The sequence below is a fragment of the Dasypus novemcinctus genome, chromosome 23, assembly GCF_030445035.2.
Source record: "Dasypus novemcinctus isolate mDasNov1 chromosome 23, mDasNov1.1.hap2, whole genome shotgun sequence".
Classification (NCBI taxonomy): Eukaryota; Metazoa; Chordata; class Mammalia; order Cingulata; family Dasypodidae; genus Dasypus; species Dasypus novemcinctus.
In genome coordinates, this window is record NC_080695.1 from 12,709,941 (window position 1) to 12,729,765 (window position 19,825).

General features: G+C 43.2%; 1 protein-coding gene and 1 pseudogene across 3 annotated transcripts in view; both read left to right on the forward strand.

Annotated features, from left to right (window-relative positions):
* Positions 1 to 19,825, forward strand: part of RSPH10B (radial spoke head 10 homolog B) — a 79,376-nt gene that overhangs the window by 19,370 nt on the left and 40,181 nt on the right. For 2 of the 3 annotated variants that reach the window (XM_058285777.1, XM_058285779.2), the window contains exons 8-10: positions 14,575 to 14,751; positions 15,703 to 15,859; positions 16,095 to 16,216. In XM_058285777.1, the coding sequence (XP_058141760.1) occupies positions 14,575 to 14,751; positions 15,703 to 15,859; positions 16,095 to 16,216 (456 nt within the window). The remainder of the gene's footprint in view (positions 1 to 14,574; positions 14,752 to 15,702; positions 15,860 to 16,094; positions 16,217 to 19,825) is intronic. The other variant, XM_071211140.1, reaches the window with a different exon arrangement.
* Positions 4,640 to 5,861, forward strand: LOC101425510 (translationally-controlled tumor protein pseudogene; annotated as a pseudogene).

Consider the following 19,825-nt stretch of genomic DNA (forward strand, 5'->3'; position numbering starts at 1 on the left):
TGTGTCATCTTGTTGTGTCAGCTCTCCGTGTGGGCGGCACCATTCCTGGGCAGGCTGCACTTTCTTTCGCGCTGGGCAGCTCTCCTTACGGGGTGCACTCCTTGCGCATGGGGCTCCCCAACGCGGGGACACCCTGGTTAGGTGCATAGAGGTGCATAGGTGCATAGGGCACTACTTGTGCGCATCAGCACTGCATATGGGCCAGCTCCACACGGGTCAAGGAGGCCTGGGGTTTGAACCGTGGACCTCCCATGTGGTAGATGGATGCCCTCACCATGTGATAACTGGGCCAAGTCTGCTTCCCATCATATCTTATTTTTGACTGTCTTTTTACTCTATTGTTTATCCTTTCTGCTATTTTTGCCTTTTATACTCTCTTCTATGCCTCTCTCTCCTGTCTTTTCCTTCTGGGCTATAAGCCTCCCTTTAATATTCCTGCTAAGGCAGACTCTTTTTTTATGAACGCTCTTAGTTTCTGTTTATTTGTGAATACTTTAAACTCACCTTCATATTTGAAGGACAATTTTGCCAGATAAAGAATTCTCAGTTGGCAATTTTTCTCTTTTAGTATCCTAATTATACCATACCACTGTCTTCTTGCCTCCATGGTTTCTGATGAGAAAGCTGCACTAAGTCTTACTGGGCATCCCTTGTATGTGATGGTTTGCTTCTCTCTTGCTGGCCTCAGAATTTTCTCTTTATCTTTGACATTTGACATTTTGAGTTGTATGTTTTACTTCAAGTAGGTCTGTTTGAACTTTTTCTGATTGGGGTATGCTGCATTTCTTGGATGTGTAAATTCATTTCTTTCATGGGAGTTGGGAAATATTCAGCTATTATTTCCTCAACTACTTTCTGCCCCCTTTCCCTTCTCTTCTTCTGGAACTCCCCTGACACATATATTGTTGCATTCTGTGTTATCATTTAACTCCTTGAACCCCTGCTCAATTTTTTCCATTCTTATCACTCTCTTCAATTTCAGCTGTTCTGTCTTCTGTATCACTTATTCTTTCTTTTGTCATTTCAAGTCTGCTGTTATATGCCTCTAATGTGTTTTTGATCTCACCTATTGTGTCTTTCATGCCCATGAACAATTATTTTTATATTCAGGTTTTCAAATTCTTCTTTGTGCTCCTTCAGTGTCTTCTTGATGTCCTTTATCTCTTAGCCATATTGTCTTTCAATTCATTAATTTGATTTTGGAAATTTGTATGAATCTCATTAATTAGCTATCTCAAATCCTGTGTTTCATCTAGGGCTTTAATCTATTACTTTGCTTGGGCCATTTCTTCTATTTTTCTTAGTATGGCTTGTAATTTTTTTGCTGATGTCTAGGCATCTGATCATGATAAAGAGTTTACTCTGATGCTTAATTTCTCTCTTGTGTAAGGATTTAGTGATTGGAATCTGTTTTATTGCTGTTCTCTGATTCTTGATTCAACTGGTTCTGTCTCTTTAGAATTGCCTGCAGGTTGCTCAAATTTGGTTCGTGGACCCAGTAATGGGTTGCAGACCCACTTCCAAGGGCATTGATGAGGGAGGCAGTAAAGACCTGAAAAAGCCTCTTACTTACTGATTTCCTCCTGTGTACTTCCTTGGTCTACCAGAAGATGGCACTCTTCTGCAGCCCTCTCAGTTGGAAGTGTGTTTGTTACAATAGGATCCTGCCTGGAAACTATTCATAGCTTTGCAATTCAAACTTTTTTAGAGTCTGTACTCCAACCTTTGCTGGCAGCCCCCTCCCTTTGTGCAGATGGGAAATAATTCTACTCGCCTCTCTGTTCTCAGCAGTTAATCCTGGTCAGTAGGGAGGGTGATTGAGAGCGTCGGATCTCTTTAGTCCCATGCTGGCTCCCTAAGTAAAATGGCACATCCCCAACCAGTCTGCAAGGGCTTGTTGGACACAGTAGACTAAGTATGTGGGTCAAAAGTTAAGTCAGGGAAGCGGACATGGCTCAGCTGATAGAACGTCTGCCTACCATATGGGAGGGTCCAGGGTTCGATCCCCAGGGCCTCCTGACCCGAGTGGTGAGCTGGTCCATGCGCAGAGCTGCTGTGTGCAAGGAGTGCCGTGCCAATGCAGGGGCACCCCTGCACGGGGGTGCCATGCAAGCAAGGAGTGCGCCCTGCAAGGAGAGCCATCCCATGTGAAAAAAAAAGTGCAGCTTGCCCAGGAGTGGCACCGCACACACGGAGAGCTGACACAGCAAGACAACATAACAAAAAAAAAGAGACACAGTTTCCCGGTGCCACTGAGGGTGCAAACAGGCACAGAAGAACATGGAGGAAGTTGACACAGAGAGCAGACAATGAGGGGGGTGGAATAAATAAAAATAAATCTTAAAAAAAAAAGTTAAGTCAGCTTTAGGCTGTGTCCCTCTCTCTCCACTTTCCTGGGGAGGGGTATCCCTGTGGCCCCCTTTGTAGCCACCAGCCCGAGACCAGAGAATTCAAAATTATCTGCTCCAAGGGTGGGGGTGGGGAAGGGTTTTGGCAGCTGCAGCTTCAGGTTCTATGAGCAGTCTTAACATCCAGAATTTCCCCCCCTGTGCCCCTCTCTCTTTTTGGAGGTGCCCAGCCTTCCTCTGGTGTCCTAAATCCTAGAACATTTTTTTTCCAGGCCGTTTCTGCCTGCCTCTAGCTATTTTTCTAGAACAGAAAAGAGTCCCATGTCTTTCTAATCTGCCATCTTCCTGGAAGTCTCAATAGCAGCCATTCTAATGGGTTTGAAATGGTACTTCATTATAGTTTTGATTTGCATTTCCACGAAGGCTAATGTTGAGCATCTTTTCATGAGCTATTTGTATATCTGTTTTGGAGAGATGTCTGTTCAAGTCTTTTGCCCATTTTAAAAATTGGGTTGTTTGTCTTTTTGTTGTTACGTTGAAGGATTTCTTTATTTATTATGGATATTAATCCTTTGTTGGTTACATGGTGTAACAGTTTGATATAATTATGAATTATGATATAATTATGAATTCCAAAAATAGGTATTGGATTATGTTTGTAAACCAGTCTGTACCTGAGCATGATTAAATTATGATTAGGGCTTTGATGGGGCCACTGTCAGTAAGGTATTGAGTCTCCACAGCTTGGTGGGTGGGGAATCACAGATAAAAGGCTTGGCAAAGGACAGAGTTGGAGCTTTTTGATGCTAGGGGTTTTTAATGTTGGAGTTTTGATGTTGGAGTTTGATGCTGGAGCCCTGGCAAGTAAGCACACAGAGGAAAGTGAAGCAAGCCCTGGTAAGAGAGGAACCCTGAAAAAAAGCAAGCCCTAGGAAAAGAGGAACCCTGAGCCTAGAGAGAAGGTAAGACCTGGGAAGAGAGGAACCCAGGAAGCCTGAATCCTTGCAGACGTCAGCAGCCATCTTGGGACTACAAGTAAAAATGGACTTTGGTGAGGGAAGTAACTTTTGCTTTATGGCCTGGTGTAAACTCCTCCCCAGATAAATACACTCTATAAAAGCCAGCAGATTTCTGGCATTTTGCAACAGCACCCCTTTGGCTGACTAATACAGAATTTGGTACCGAGGAGTGGGGATGCGCTTTTGCAATTACCAAAATGCTGGAATGGTTTTATAAATGGGTAAGGGGTATTTTTTGTAGGAATGTGAAAATGCTTGGAAGAAAAGACCTATGGTTCTTTGAAGAGACTGTTGATAGTAATATGGATGCTAAAGAGACTTTTTATGATGCCTTAGAAGTAAATGATAAAACTATTACTGGAAACTGGAGGAAAGGTGATCTGGGTTTTAAAGTTGCAGAGAACTTAGCAAGATTAACTCCTGGTGTTTTATGGAAGGCAGAATTTGAAAATGGCGAGCCTGGGCATTTAGCTAAAGAAATTTCCAAAGTAAACCTGGAGAATTTGGCTTGGCTGCTTCTTGCAGCTTGTAACAAAATGCTAGATGAGAGAGATATACTGAGAACTGAACTGTGAGACACAAAGAAAACAGAAACTGATTCTGGAAATTCCAAGCCTCTGGAAATCAAGCTCCCAGATGAAAGTGCCTCATTGGAGGACTTAACTAAACTTGGAACTTGTAAATCAGGATTGAAGATCCAGTTATCTCAGGAAGACTTGTGGAAAGTCTTGCTCTCTGATGGCTTGGACCCCTGCTTCTTACATGCTGTATTAGTCAGCCAAAGGGGTGCTGATGCAAAATACCAGAAACTGGTTGGTTTTTATAAAGGGTATTTATTTGGGATAGGAGCTTACAGATACCAGGCCATAAAGCATATGTTACTTCCCTCACCAAAGTCTCTTTGGAGCAAGGTGACTGCTGACGTTTGGGAGGGTTCAGGCTTCCTGGGCTCCTATGTTCCTGGGGCTTGCTTTTCTTTAGGTTCAAGTTTCCTTCCTTCCTGGTGCTGGCTTCTCTTTCCTCTGGGTGCTGACTTCCCAGGTCTTCAGCATCAAACTAACATCAGAAACCCTCAGCTCTGTCCTTTGCCATGCCTTTTATCTGTGAGTCCCTACCCACTAAGGGATGGAGATGCAGCACCCTAATCATAACTCAGTCATGCCCAGGTACGGATCAGCTTACAAGCATAATCCAGTATTTCTTTTTGGAATTCATCAATTACATCAACTGCTACACATGCTAAGCCAATGAGTTTTCGAGAGAACTGTATGAACAAAAACCGCTTAGTTAGCTTGGACTAAAAGGGACATGGAAAGGAGAGATTGAAGGGGAAATGACTTCTGGAGGAAAACCATGGAAGCTGAGATCAGAAATTATGATAGTGCCTTGGCTTTTCCGCCCACTCCCCTCTCCCCCCAGCGCCGCTCAGCGCTTGCCCTGCGCTCTCCTGCCACGCCGCCGTGGCCTCCTCCCTCCAGCCGCCATCATGATCAGCTACTGGGACCTCGTCAGCCATGATGAGATGTTCTCTGGCATTTACAAGATTCGGGAGATCGCGGATGGGCTGTGCCTGGAAGTAGAAGCGAAGACGGTCAGTAGGACGGAGGGTAGCATTGATGACTCGCTCATTGGTGGAAATGCCTCTGCTGAAGGCCCTGAGGGTGAAGGTACTGAAAGCACAGTCATGCCTGGTGTAGATATTGTCATGAACCATCTCTTGCAGGAAACCAGCTTTACAAAAGAAGCCTACAAGAAGTACATCAAAGATTACATGAAATCAACCGAAGGCAAACTTGAAGAACAGAAACCAGAAAGAGTAAAATTTTTTATGACAGGGGTTGCAGAACAAATCAAGCACATCCTTACTCATTTCAACAACTGTCAGTTCGTTATTGGTGAAAACATGAATCCAGATGGTATGGTTGCTCTCCTGGACCCCATATATGATTTCTTGTTAACAAATTCGGTAATTGCTTTGGATCTACCACCTGTTGTCATAACTGGCTGCTGCTTTTCATCCACGCCACAACAGAATTTAGATGAACTGATGCCATCTTGAACTCATCATTTATTTTGATCCTGATTTATTTGGAGTGGAAGCATTGTTTTTGAGGAAAAAACATGTCATGTAGGTTGTCTAAAAATAAAAATGCATTTAAACTCAAAAAAAAAAAAAAAAAAGATACTGCCTTGGGCCAAGGGAGGAACCCACCCCTGTGTACAGAAAGGGTGAGTTTGCACCAGCAGTTGAAGAGGACAGAACTCTCAACTCTGTCCTTTGCCATGCCTTTTATCTGTGAGTCCCCACCTACCAAGGGGTGGGGACTCAACGCTCTAATGGTGTGGCCTAATCAAAGCCCTGATCATAACTTAATCATGCCCAGGTACAGACCAGATTACAAACATAATCCAATATCTAATTTTGGAATTCATAACCCTATCAAACTGCCACAGTAAAATTCTCCTGTGAAGACATCTGGTCCTGGCCTTTTTTTGTTGGGAGGTTTTTGATTACTGATTCAATTTCTTTACTAGTAATTGGTTATTGAGATCTTCTATTTCATCTTTTTTTTTTTTTAAGATTTATTTTATGGACCCCCCCCCCCCTCTTCCCTCTCTGTGTCCATTTGCTGTGTGTCCTTCTGTGTCTGCTTGTCTTCTCATTAGGCAGCTCTGGGAACCCATCCTGGGACCTTCTGGAGTGGGAGAGAGGCAATTACTCTCTTGGTGCCACCTCAGCTCCCTTTTTTGCTACTTCTTATTTTCTCTCCTCTGTGTCTCTTGTTGCGTCATCTTACTGCATCAGCTCTCTGCGTCAGCCAGCACTCTCGTGCAGGGCAACTTTCCTGTGTGGGACAGCATTCCCATGCAGGGCAGCACTCTTGCTGGGGCCGCATTCCCATGTGGACTGACACTCCGCATGGGCCAACTCATCACGTGGGCAAGCTTGCCCTCACCAGGAGGCCCTGGGCATTGAATTCTGCACCTCCTATATGGTAGATGGGAGCCCAATTGGTTGAGCCACATTCATTTCCCTTCTTTTTTAAAAAAAATTTTGTTATTTATTTATTTCTCCCCACCCTTGCATTGTTTGCATTTGCTGTGTCTGTTTGTTGTGTGCTGGTCTTCTTTTTAGGAGGCACCAGAAACAGAATCCAGGACCTTCCATGTGGGAGGGAGGTGCCCAATCACTTGAATCACCTCTGCTCCCCACTTTCTTGTGTCTCTCTGTTTTCCTCCTTGTGTCTCTTGTTCCATCATCTTGTTGCCTCAGCTCGCTGTGCGAGCCAGTCACATCAGCTCATCTTTCCAGGAGGCACCGGGAACTGAGCCTGGGACCTCCCATGTGGTAGGCAGGAGCCCAATTGCTTAAGTCACATCTACTTCCCTTCTATTTCTTCTTGAGACAATGTAAGTAGCTTGTGTGTTTCTAAGAATGTGTCCATTTCATCTAGGTTATCTAATTTATTGTCATATAGTTGTCCACAGTATCCTCTTCTAGTCCTTTTTATTTCAGCAGGGTTGGTAGTACTATCCCCCTTTCCATGTCTGATTTTTGTTTGTATCCATCTTTCTTTTTTTCTTTGTCAGTCTAGCTATAGGTTTGTCGAGTTTGTTAATTTATTCAAAGAATCAACTTTTGGTTTCATTAATTCTTTCTACTTTTTTAAAGATTTATTTTATTTTTTATCTCTCTCCACCCTATTATTGTTTGCACTTGGTGTCTGCTTGTCTTCTTTGTTTCTTTAGGAGGCACCAGGAACCAAACCTGGGACCTCTGACGTGGGAGGGAGGCAACTGATTACTTAAGCCATCTCCATTCCCTGCTTTGTTGTATCTCTTGTTATGTTTTTCCTCGTGCATCTCTTTTTGCATCATTTTTTTTTGTTAAGATTTATTTTATTTATTTCTCTCCCCTCTTCCCATGTGTATGCTCTCCGCATCCATTTGCTGTGTGTTCTTCTGTGTCTGCTTGCATTCTTGCATCAACTCACTACCTGACCATTGCACCAGTGTGCCATCCTGCTCGTCCTCTTTAGGAGGCACTGGGAACCTCTGCTCCCTGGTTTGTTGTGTCTCTCATTACGCTTTTCTTCTGTGTCTCTTGTTGCATCATCTTGTTGTGTCAGCTAACTGAGCCTGCCCATTGTGCCAGCTCACTGTCTTCTTTAGGAGGCATGGGGAACTGAACCACAGATCTCCCATGTGGTAGACAGGAGCCCAATCACTTGGGCTACAACCACTTCCCACTCTATTGTGTTTTGTTTTGTTTTGTTTTCTATTTCATTTATCTCCACTATAATCTTTGTTATTTTCTTCCTTCTGCTCACTTTGGGTTTGCTCTTCTTTTTCTAGTTCTTCCAGTTTTGGGGTTAGATCTCTGATCTGAAGTCTTTCTTTTTCTTCTCTTTTATTATCATTAATATTTATTATTCTTCATATGAGAATGGTGGTATAGTGTGGTATTTAATCTCATAGGTTTCAGAGTCAGACACTGGTTTCTTTTTTAATGTAAACATTTAGAGCTATAAATTTCCCTCTCAGCACTGCGTTCATTGCATCCTTAAGTTTTGGTATGTTATATTTGGTATATTATATTTGGTATGTTATATTTTCATTCACCTCAAGATATTTCCTGACTTCACTTCTGATTTCCTCTTTAACCCATTGGTTGTTTAAGCGTATGTTGTTCAATTTCCACATATTTGTGAATTTTCCTTTTCTCCCTCTGTTACTGATTTCTAGCTTCATTTCATTATGGTTCGGGAATATATATTGTATGATTTCAATATTTTTTTAATTTATTGAGACTTGTTTTGTGACCCAACATATGGTCTAATCCAGGGAATGATTCATATGCACTTGAAAAGAATGTGTGTTCTGTTTTTGTTGGGTGCAGTGTTTTATATATGTCTGTTAGGTCTAGTTGGTTTAGTGTATCATTCAAGTCCTGTACTTCCTTATCAATGCTCTCAGTAGATGTTCTATCCATAATGGAGAGCGATGTGTTAAAATCTCATACTTTTAATGTACAACCATCAATTTCTCCTTTCAAATCTGTCAGTATTTGTTTCATATATTTTGAGACTCTGCTGTTAGGTGCATATATATTTATAATTGTTATATCTTCCTGTTGAATTGTCCCCTTTATCAGTATGTAATGACCATCCTTTTCCCTCATAATTGTTTTTGACTTAAGGTCTATTTTATCCATTGTGGTATAGCCACCCCAGCTCTCGTTTGGTTACAACTTGCATGGTTTATTTTTTCCATCCTTTCACCCTCAACCTACTTGTATCTTTGACATTATGGAGAGTTTCTTGCAGACAGTGTATAGTTTCATCATGCTTCTTATTCATTCTGCCAGTCTCTGCCTTTTGACTGAAAATTTAATCCATTTACATTTAAAGTCCTGCTGATAATATAGGACTTTCCCCTGCCATTTTGCTGTATAATGTTTTTGTCCCTCACTTCCTTTAAAGCCTACTTTTATATTTGTTTACTTTTTTGTGTTGTACCATGTTAAGTGTCTTCTTACTTCTATCTGGATATATTTTTCATCTATTTTCTTTGTGGTTACCATGGGGTTAACATTTAACATCCTAAATATAAAGCAGTTATATTTGGTTAGAAACCAACTTAACTTCAATAGAATGCACATATACTTTTCCTATACCCTTCTGCCCCCCCCCCTCATTTTTTTGGTACTAGTTACCACTTACATCTTTGTACATTATATGTCCAAAAACCTATATTTATCATTAATTTTTATACATTTGCATTTTAGCACCTGTAGGAAGTAAGAAGTGGAGTTATATACCAAATAATACAATAATACTGCTATTGTAAATGTGGTTACCTTTACCACAGGTCATTATTTCTTTATGAACCACCGTCTAGTATCCTTTCCTTTCAGTCTGAAGAACTCCCTTTAGCACTGCTTGTAGGGCTGGTCTAGTGGTGATCAACTCCCTCAGCTTTTATCTGAGAATGTCTTAGTCTCGCCCTCATTTTTGAAAGTCTCACTGGATATAAAATTCTTGGCTTGGTTTTCCTTCATCACTTTAAGTATTTCAATTCATGGCCTTCTTACCTCTATGGTTTCTGATGAGAAACTGGCACTTAATCTAATTGGGACTCCCTTGTATTTAACACATTGCTATTGTCTTACAGCTTTTTTTTTTTTTTTAAGATTTATTTTTATTTATTTAATTCCCCTCCCCTCCCCTGGTTGTCTGTTTTCTGTGTCTTTTTGCTGCGTCTTGTTTCTTTGTCCGCTTCTGTTGTCGTCAGCGGCACGGGAAGTGTGGGCGGCGCCATTCCTCGGCAGGCTGCTCCCTCCTTCGCGCTGGGCGGCTCTCCTCATGGGTGCACTCCTTGCGCGTGGGGCTCCCCCACGCGGGGGACACCCCTGTGTGGCAGGGCACTCCTTGCGCGCATCAGCACTGCGCATGGGCCAGCTCCACACGGGTCAAGGAGGCCCGGGGCTTGAACCGCGGACCTCCCATGTGGTAGACGGACGCCCTAACCACTGGGCCAAAGTCCGTTTCCCTGTCTTGCAGCTTTTAGAACTCTCTCTTTGTTCTTTGCATTTGATAGTGTAATCAATTTTTATTCATTTTTATTCTGTTTAGTGTTCTGTGAGCTTCTTGGATATGCATATTCACATTTTTTGTTTACACATCTTTTGCTAAGTTTGGGAAGTTCACTGTCATTATTTCTTTGACTATCCCCTCTGCCCCTTCTTCTCTTTCCTCTCCTTCTGGAATTCCCATAATGTATAATATTGGTGCACTTGATGGTGTCTCATAGCTGTGTTCGTCTATTTTTGCTTTTAATATTTCTTTTTTCTTTCTGGTCCTCAACTTGACTCATTTCAAGTGTCTTGTCTTTAAGTTCACTGAGTTTTTAAAAAGTATTTATTTATTTATTTATTTATTTATCCCCCCCCCCATTGTTTGTGCTTGCTGTCTGCTCTCTCTGTCTGTTTGTTGTGTGCTCTCTCTGTCTGCCTGTCTTCTTTTAGGAGGCATGGGAACTGAGCCTGGAACCTCCCATGTGGGAGGGAGGTACCCAATTACTTGAGCCACATCAGATCCCTGCTTGTTTTGTCTTTCGTTATGTCTCCTTATTGCTTCATCTTATTGCATCATCTTGTTGCTACATCTTGTTGCATCATCTCACTGTGTCATCCTGTTGTGGCAGCTCATTGTGTCATCTCATTGCATCAACTCACTGCGCCAGCCCTTTGCATCAGTTCTTTGTCTTGCTCATCTTCTTTAGGAAGCACTGGGAACCAACCCAGGGCCTCCCATGTAGGAAGTGGGTGCCCAACTGCTTGAGCCACATCTGCCCCCAAGTTCACTGATTTTTAATTCTGTTAACTCCAAACTGCTCTTGAAACCCTCCTGGGCATCATTTTTCATTTCACTTATTGTGGTCAAGTAGTTCTGTTTGGTCTCTTTAAGATTTCTGTCTCTTTACTTAGACTCTCATATTGTTCATTCATTGCTTTCCTAATATCCTTCCTTTTTCTGAACCTTCTTTCATCTCCTTAAGCACTTAAAAAAAATTTTTTTTAAGATTTGTTATTTTTTTATTTCTCTCCCCTCCCACCCCCCCAGTTGTCTACTCTCTGTGTCCATTTGCTCTGTGTTCTTCTGTGACCGCTTTTATCCTTATCAGTGGCACCGGGAATCTGTGTTTCTTTTTGTTGTGTCATCTTGCTGTGTCAGCTCTCCGTGTGCACGGTGCCATTCTTGGTCAGTCTGCACTTTCTTTCACACTGGGCAGCTCTCCTTACTGGGTGCACTCCTTGCACATGGGGGCTCCCCTACACGGGGACACCCCTGCATGGCATGGCACTGCGCATGGGCCAGCTCCAAACGGGTCAAGGAGGCCCGGGGTTTGAACCGCGGACCTCCCATGTGGTAGGCGGATGCCCAATCCATTGGGCCAAGTCTGCTTCCCTCCTTAAGCACTTTTAAGAGCATTTTTTAAAGGCTTTGTTCAGTATGTGCACATTCTCATCTTCTTTGTTGCTGTTCTCTGTAATTCTATCCTTTTCTTTTGGATAGGCCATCATTTCCTGTTTGTCTTGTATTCTTTTGTTGCACATTTTAATATTTTAAAACATCAACTCTGGGATTTACTCCCTGTGATCTCTGTTCCTTGTTTTTGTAACCAGCTGTTAATAAGACAGATTTTCCTGAGCTTCAGCTCTCCTACCCAGAAGGTCTGCCTAAGGTGAATGCAGTGAGCAGTGTTTTCCCTGTCTTTCTGAGCCTCTCTCTTATCCTGGGCTTTTGCTGGTTAGTTGTTTTTGAGTTCCTCTGTTTATAGGGATTTGGCTGTCCCCTCTGTTTCTCAGGAGACAGATCTCCCTCTCCTGGGTATTTGACACTTTGTCCCAGACTGTCCACCTCTATAGTTTTTCATACTGTTTTTGTTGTCTCATGCTGCTCTTACCTTGAGGGCCAATTCTGAGAGGAGAGTCACCCAGAAGACTTTCCTAAGTCAGTCATTCACAGCCAAAACAGGGCCAGGGGCCCACAGAGGGGACACTGACCAGCTCCAAAGTGCCCTGGGGAGGGGATCGGGAAGGGTGCCGAAAGCTTCTCCAATGGACAGACTCCCAAAGCCGACCTTTCCCAGCCTGCCCAGCAAATGCCGCCACGCGGCTAACTGCCCTGCAGCCCTGAAGAACTGCTGCGGCTTTACATCTCCATCCCCTCTACCTCCGTTCAGGCGTGGGTGAAACAATGGCTGCTGCCAACATCACAAGGGGCAGATTGAAACAACAGCCATCCTCAGAGCCAGGAACCAGTGACTGGAATTCACTAACAAAGAGCCACGATCAGTGATCAGCTGTGCCCACTCCTGTTCTTGGGCAGGAGGATTTTTATGCTCCTTTCTGTCACTAGTTACTAGCCAGGGAAAGGGCCCACAGTGGCCTTCTGTGAGAGTGGGGGATAAGCGCTGGTAGCCACTGCCCAGAGAGAGCAATTTACAGTTCTTTACCATAATTTATCTGCCTCTTCCTCCAGCTCTTTCCTGGATGCTGTGCAGTGTTCTTATGGCCCCTGGAGTTTCAGAATAGCTGCTTCAGACAGTTCTTCCCTGTTGAATAGTTGTTTTTCATGAGAGCACTGAGTCCCGGAGCCCCCTTCTCTATTATCTTGGCAGAAAGTCCTCCAGCTGTGGGTTTTTCATAGACGCCTTTTAATAGGTTGACGAAACTCTTGAATTCTTAATTTGCTTACAGTTTTTTTTTATGATGAATGGATGTTGAATTTTGTCAATAGCTTTTTCTGTATCTATTCAGATAACCATGTGGTTTTTCTTCTTTAATCTGTTGCTACGTTGAATTATATTGGTTGGTTTTCAAATGGTAGACTAACCTTGTGTTCCTGGGATAAACGCTGCCTAGTCATAATGATATTATCCTTTTTAAATAAATTGATGGATTCGGTTTGATGATATTTTGTTAAGAATTTTTGCATCTATATTCATGAGGGATATTGATTTATAGTATTTTTTTCCTAACAAGTCTTTGCCAGGTGTAGCAGTTTGATATTAATGAATTCCAAAAAGAAATATTGGATTATATTTGTTGTAAACTGATCTTTTCCTCTGGGCATATTAGATTACATTGAATTCATAGGTTTGCTTGATTAAGTAATTATGTAAACCTCTTGTGCCAGTAGGGCGTTGAGTCCTACCCCACCAAAGGGTGGGGACTCACAGATAAAATGCATGGCAAAGGACAGAATTGGAGGGATTTTTAATTTTTAATTTTTTATTTATCTCCCCTTCTCCCTGCCCCCCGCCTCCACCAGTTGTCTGCTCTCTGTGTCCATTCGCTGTGTGTTCTTCTGTGACCGCTTCTATCCTTATCATTGGCACCGGGAATCTGTGTTTCCTTTTGTTGCATCATCTTGCTGTGTCAGCTCTCCGTGTGTGCGGCTCCATTCCTGGGCAGGCTGCACTTTCTTGCGTGCTGGGCAGCTCTCCTTACGGGGCGCACTCCTTGGGCATGGGGCTCCCCTATGCGGGGGACACCCCTGCGTGGCAGGGCACTCCTTGCGCGCATCAGCACTGCGCATGGGCCAGCTGCACACGGGTCAAGGAGGCCCAGGGTTTGAACCGCAGACCTCCCATGTGGTAGGCAGACGCCCCATCCATTAGGCCAAGTCCACTTCTCAGAATTGGAAGGTTTTTGATGTTGGAGTTTTGAAGTTGGAGTTTGATGCTGAAGCCTTAAGCTGGAGCCCCAGGAAGAGAGCAACCCTAAGCCTGGAAAGAAGTAAGCCTTGGGAAGAGAGGAACCTAGGAAGCCTGAACCCTCACAGACGTCGGCAGCCATCTTGCTCCAAAACATGAAAATAGACTTTGGTGAGGGAAGTAACTTATGCATTATGGCCTGGTATCTGTAAGTTCCTACCCCAAATAAATACCCTTTATAAAAACCAACCAGGGAAGCAGACTTGGCCCAGTGGTTGGGGGGGAGAGGAGAGAAATAAACAACAACAACAACAACAAAAAACCAACTAATTTCTGGTATTTTGCATCAGGAGCCCTTTGACAGACTAATACATCAGGCTTTATTAATTGGGGAGCTGTTAACCTCATAAAGTGAGGTAGGACATGTGCCCTTCCCTTCAATTTTCTGGCAGAGTTTGTAAAATTGATATTACTTCTTCCTTAACTTTTTAAAAAAGATTTGTTTATTTATTTCCCTCCCCCCCAGTTGTCTGCTCTCTCTGTCCATTCGCTGTGTGTTCTTCTGTGACTGCTTCTATCTTTATCAGCAGCACCAGGAATCTGTGTCTCTTTTTGTTGTGTCATCTTGTGTCAGCTCTCTGTGTGTTCAGCGCCATTCTTGGGCAGGCTGCACTTTCTTTCACACTGGGTGGCTCTCCTTACGGGGCGCACTCCTTGCACGTGGGGCTCCCCTACGGGGGGAACACCCCTGTGTGGCAGGGCACTCCTTGCGCGCATCAGCACTGCGCATGGGCCAGCTCCACACGGGTCAAGGAGGCCTGGGGTTTGAACCGCGGACCTCCCATGTGGTAGACGGACGCCCTAACCACTGGGCCAACTCCGCTTCCCTAGTCATTGTATTGAGTCATACCTAATTTAAATGGTTTCAGGTAAAAAGAGGAACTATTTTGAGCATTTCTGATGGCAACGTGCTCTCTTTTTAGAATGGCTTTGGAACGCACACGTGGTTTCTAAAGAGAATCCCCAAATCCCAATATCCTTTGAGAAATGAGTATGTCGGAGAGTTTGTGAATGGAAACCGCCATGGACATGGAAAGTTTTACTATGCCAGCGGAGCCGTGTACGAGGGAGGATGGGTTTCCAATAAAAAGCACGGCACGGTGCGTATAGACCTGGGAACGTCACGTTTTAGAGATTACAGTCAAAGGTGTGCCATCGTAGCGGTAGTAATAGCAGTATCTATTTTGCCTACGATGACTTGCTGTTTTGTTAAGATGATGACGTGGATTTTAAAATAACTTCCAACATGGTATCAATTCCCTGCAAGTTGAGATTATTTAATCAGAATGCATTACTTTTGTGTGTGTGTGTCTGTGTGTGTTAGGGTGCTTTTGGTTGCAAATAACAGAAAATATAGCTGAATGAGAAAGGGTAATGTGGGCTTCAGGTTTGGTGTGATTCGGAGAATCAGTAATGTTAGTGGGACACCTGGTTTCTCTCCCATCCGTCTCCCCTGCCTCCCCTCATGTGAGCTTCACCCTTGTACTACCCCTCCCTCATGATTGCAAAATAGCTGCTGCGGTTCCAGGCTTCCCATCCACTTACCACCAGCTAGAAGGAGAGAAGTAACTCTTCTTTGAGATGCTTTCTACCAATATCTTCAGTTTCATTGAGCTCAACCGAGTCATGTGCCCACCTTGAGCCAGTAACTGGCTTTTGGCCTGGTTTGACAAATATCAGGAGAGTCTCTATTCTGTGGTGGGCACTCTGTTTGTCACTAGCATAGTTTAATCAGACATAGTCTGTGACCTAGATAGAGGCACTTCAAGTTGGGGAGAGGTTCAGGGGCAGATGCAGAGAGAGCAGGGGAGGGGCGGAGAAGGGGGCAGGGAGGGGAGGGAAGGGGAAGGAGGAGGAAGAGGAGAGCGAGCGAGAGAGAGAGAATTTTCATAGTGACGTGAGACTCTAGCCTGATTTTATGTGGACTAAGGATGTATCTTAAAAGTAATGAAACAAAAAACTCTAAACCTTGAAAGATGGATGCATATTTAGCAAGGTTTTTTGAAGAAAGCTTTTTCTAAATTGCAAAAAGTTCTTTTTTCTCTCTGCAGGGCCGATTAACTTTCAAGAATGGGCGTGTGTATGAAGGCCCCTTTTCCAATGACCACATAGCAGAGTTCCCAGAGCTGGAGTTGGACCTAGTAAGTCAGCAGGACATTTCAAAAGCTGCCCTCAGGAGCAACACCCGGAAATCGGCTATTAGTGCTGGTAGGAGGCATTCGCTGTCACTTGAAAACAATTCGTGGATATTTTCCACAGTGGCCACTCCTCAAAACACTCCCAATAGTTCAGAAAACAGAAGTTCCCTGTGCCTAACTGCTTTTTTCCTAGGTTTTTTAATACTCGCCTACCACACTTTGGTGGCAAGGCATTTTGAAATAACACCGACAAATTCTGACATTGCTTTTCACAATTATTCCATATATTCACTTTCATTTGCTAGAAATTATCCGAAAGCTTGATGGCAGTGAAAGCAATTCTGTGTTAGGCTCAAGCATTGAACTGGATCTAAACTTGCTGCTGTACATGTACCCTGAGAAAGACCGGCCAGAAGAAAAGAAACAGGTAGAAAACCCTTTTCACGGAAAATTTATAATTTAGGCTTAAATATTAACAAAGGCTTCAAAGTCCTGGGAAAGTACACTTGGTAAGTCCTATCATATGTTGAGTCTCCAGTTTATCTGACAGATGCTTTACAGACGTTGTCCCATTGAGTTGGCACGGCCACCCAGGGCGTGAACTGGCTTTCCGGGAAAATGGGAGCCCAGAGCGAGGCTCGGGGGGTACCTCAGAAAGGGGTCAAGGCCATGCTCACGCTCCGGAGGGCTGAGGCTGGAGCTATGGCCAGCCCGGGGCCCTGCAGCACGTCAGGTGCTCAGGGCTTGACTAAGTGCCGCGAGGCTCTAAGTCATCAGCGGTGCGGAAAGCGGTCTGTCCCTGGACCTCATCTGATTAGCATCCGGCAAAGGACACCTGACAATCATGGTATGTCTTCGTATCCCAGCCCCAGCCTTGACCAAGGCTTGGTGCGTTTCTTCCGTGAAGCTGTCACGGAAGGGGTTTGCTCTTCTGTTGGGTTTTTACTATAAGAGAACCACTGACAAGCCAAGTCTCAAAGCGTCTTTGCCCCTTTTTGCTCCCTCATGGTGCCCTCAGCAGGCCCCCGGTCCTTTGGACCTCACAAGCCTGACTCTCTCCATCCCTTCTGCCCCTCAGCCTCCCTTCCCCTGTCCTGCCCTTGTCTTTCTCTTGGCCACCATTTAATTCAAGCTCTCCTGTTATGATCCACTCCACCTGCTGCAAGATTCATGTTAAAAAATCAGAACCTTTACTTTCTCTGATTACAAAGGTGTAGTAATTGATACTTGTGGAAAATCTAAAAAATACAGGTAAGAATAAAAAAGAATCTCCACCCAGAAAAAAAAAATGTTGTGACTCTCCAGTTTTTTCCTGTGCATACATACATAGAAATGGGATCATTCTATTCATATAATCTCTATTTTCACATAATATTTAATGATAGTTAAATGCAATATCTCTATTCTACCATATAATTTTTAAATAAATACATTAACTGATTAATATATATTGATTTCCCAAAAGGAAGGGATCACATTGTTTGTATTCATTTTTTTCCACATTGGAGTTCTTTATATGTCAAAACATGTGGGTCTTTAAAAAAATTATGGATTTTTAAAATATATCTTGACTATTTTATAATTACAAATTAACACATGTTCTTACTTTAGAATAGTTATGTTTTTTAATGACTGTGCAATATTCCATAATATGGATTGATTGCAATTTAGTTAGTAAATCTTTGATAGTTTTTTTTTTTTCATTTTTAAGTTTGAGATGATTTTAGATTTACAGAAAGTGTCCATCTACCTTTCACCCAGCTCCTCTAATATTAACCTCTTACATAGCCAGGTACAGTATCAACCTAGGAAGTCCACCTCGTGAGAATGCTATTTACTAAGCTGCAGACCTTATTTGAATTTCACCAGTGCTTTGCTAAAGCAGCCAATGCAAAATTACCAGAAATGGGTTGGCTTTTCTTTTCTTTTCTTCTTTGTCTTTTAATTTATTTTTTGTTTTGTTTTGTTTTCTTTTTTTTTTTTTTGGTCTCTTTTTTTTTGGGGGGGGGGGGGCTTTTATAATGGGAATTTTACTAGGGTAAAAGCTTATAGTTCCAAGACTGTAAAAAATGTCCAAATCGAGGCATTCTCTGAGATGCTGTCTCACCAAAGGTCAGTTGCTAGCATGGGGCAAGACAGGATGGCGAGTCTGCCAGTCTCTCTCTACTTTCACTTCCAGCTTGGCTGTGGGCCATCAGGCATCTCCCGCTGGGTCTAATTTCCTTGAGCCGCTTGAGGCTTCTCGTCTCTCTGCAGCTGTAGGTGACCCTCGAGTCCTCTCTCTCTCACATGGCAGGGTCAAAATGGCAGTGCTCCCTTTCTCTGTGTCTCTTTCTCTGTGTGTTCTCAGTTTATATAAGACCCAGCAAGAGGGCGGAGACCCAACTTGGATCATGCCTCACTGACATAGTCCAATCAAAAGCCCCAAAGTGATCTAATCAAGTGATCTAATCAAAGATCCCTTAACTGAATATAATGCAATCAAAGGACCCCACACCCACAGGAATGGATTAATTCAACATAATCTTTTCTGGGATGCACAAAATTCCAACTGTCACAACTGGTTTTCTCCTTATATCTTTTTCTCTTCCAGGATCCAATGTAAGCTTTCATCCAGGATCACACGTTGCATCCACTCTCCTCCAATCTGTGATAGTCCCTCAGTCTTTTCATTGTCTTCTATGACCTTGAAACTTTTAAAGAGCCCTGGTCAATTATTTTGTAGAGTATCCCATGTTACAGGTTAATCTGATGTTTTCTCATAATTATATACATTTATTTATCATCCATTATTGGCATTATTTTATTAAAAATTGGGAGTCTTTTTGAGCAGGGGTTCTGGGTTATTCTAGTTTTAGCCTGAACAAACTCAGCAAGCATGCAGTGGTCTTCTATGCCTTCAAGCTACGTGCAGTCTCATCCAGTGGCTGCCTTTGCCTTCCAGTCCAGGTTCCTAGTATACAGGGTCTTCCATGGGCTGACATCAGCCCATCTTCCCCACCTGCCTCTCTCATGTTGCCTTGTCCTTACCATGAACTTGCATGATGATAATGGCTAGCTTGGGCATAGGTGACATGAGCTCTGCCCCAGGCAATGCAGATAATTAATTGAATCCACCCAACGGTCTATGGGGCAGGGACTATTGTTGTCCCACTTTGCAGATGAAAGAGCTGGGGCAGAGAGAGAGGAAGGTCTCGCTTCAGGCCAAGCAGCCCTGCTGGTATTCTTGGAGCACCCCACACTGTTTCACTCCCAGGCCCTGGCCTCCATTTGGGGTTCCTGCCCTCCATGAAATCCTACTCATTGTTCCATTCTACAAGGCTCAGTTCAAGTACAGCATCCTCCAGTGAGCCTCCTTCATTAATCCTTATCTCTTTCCTCCCGGTCTCTGTTCTAGCAGTGGTGCTTCCTTAGTTGTATAAATGTCTTGTGATCTTTACTGGATTTTAAACTTCATGATGACAAATGCTGTTCTGTTCTGGAAGAGTGCTTTATAGGAAAAACTACAAATATTCACTCAGTTGAATTGAATTTTAAAAATCAGGAATTAATGGTGAGAGTAAAAGATACGTGATAGAGCTGCTGAGTGGGGCTTTTCTGTTTCATGGAATCCCAGATACTCTTCTTCACATTCTCTGGATTTTTCACTTAAAGGGTGAAGCATGGAATACATGGTTTTGAGAACTGGATACTGTATGGGCTGCAGAGTTAGCATGTGAGGGGAACTTGGGCAGCATAAGGACATTGGGAGCCTGAAAAAGAGTAGAAAGTGAAATTGGAACAGAAAGGGAGGTTAGGGAATAAATTTGAGCTTTGTTTATTGCAGACTGTTAGCATGAAGTATGATGTTAGTTCTATGTTTTTTTACTTTACTGAGGTAAAGTTCAAGTGATATAAAATTAGCCATTTTAAAAACGAATAATTTGTTGACATTTAGTATGTTCACTGTGTTGTACGACTACCACCCTATATGATTCCAAAGCATTTTTATTACCCTGTACTCATTGAGCAGTTGCCTCCCATTCCCCCTTCTTTT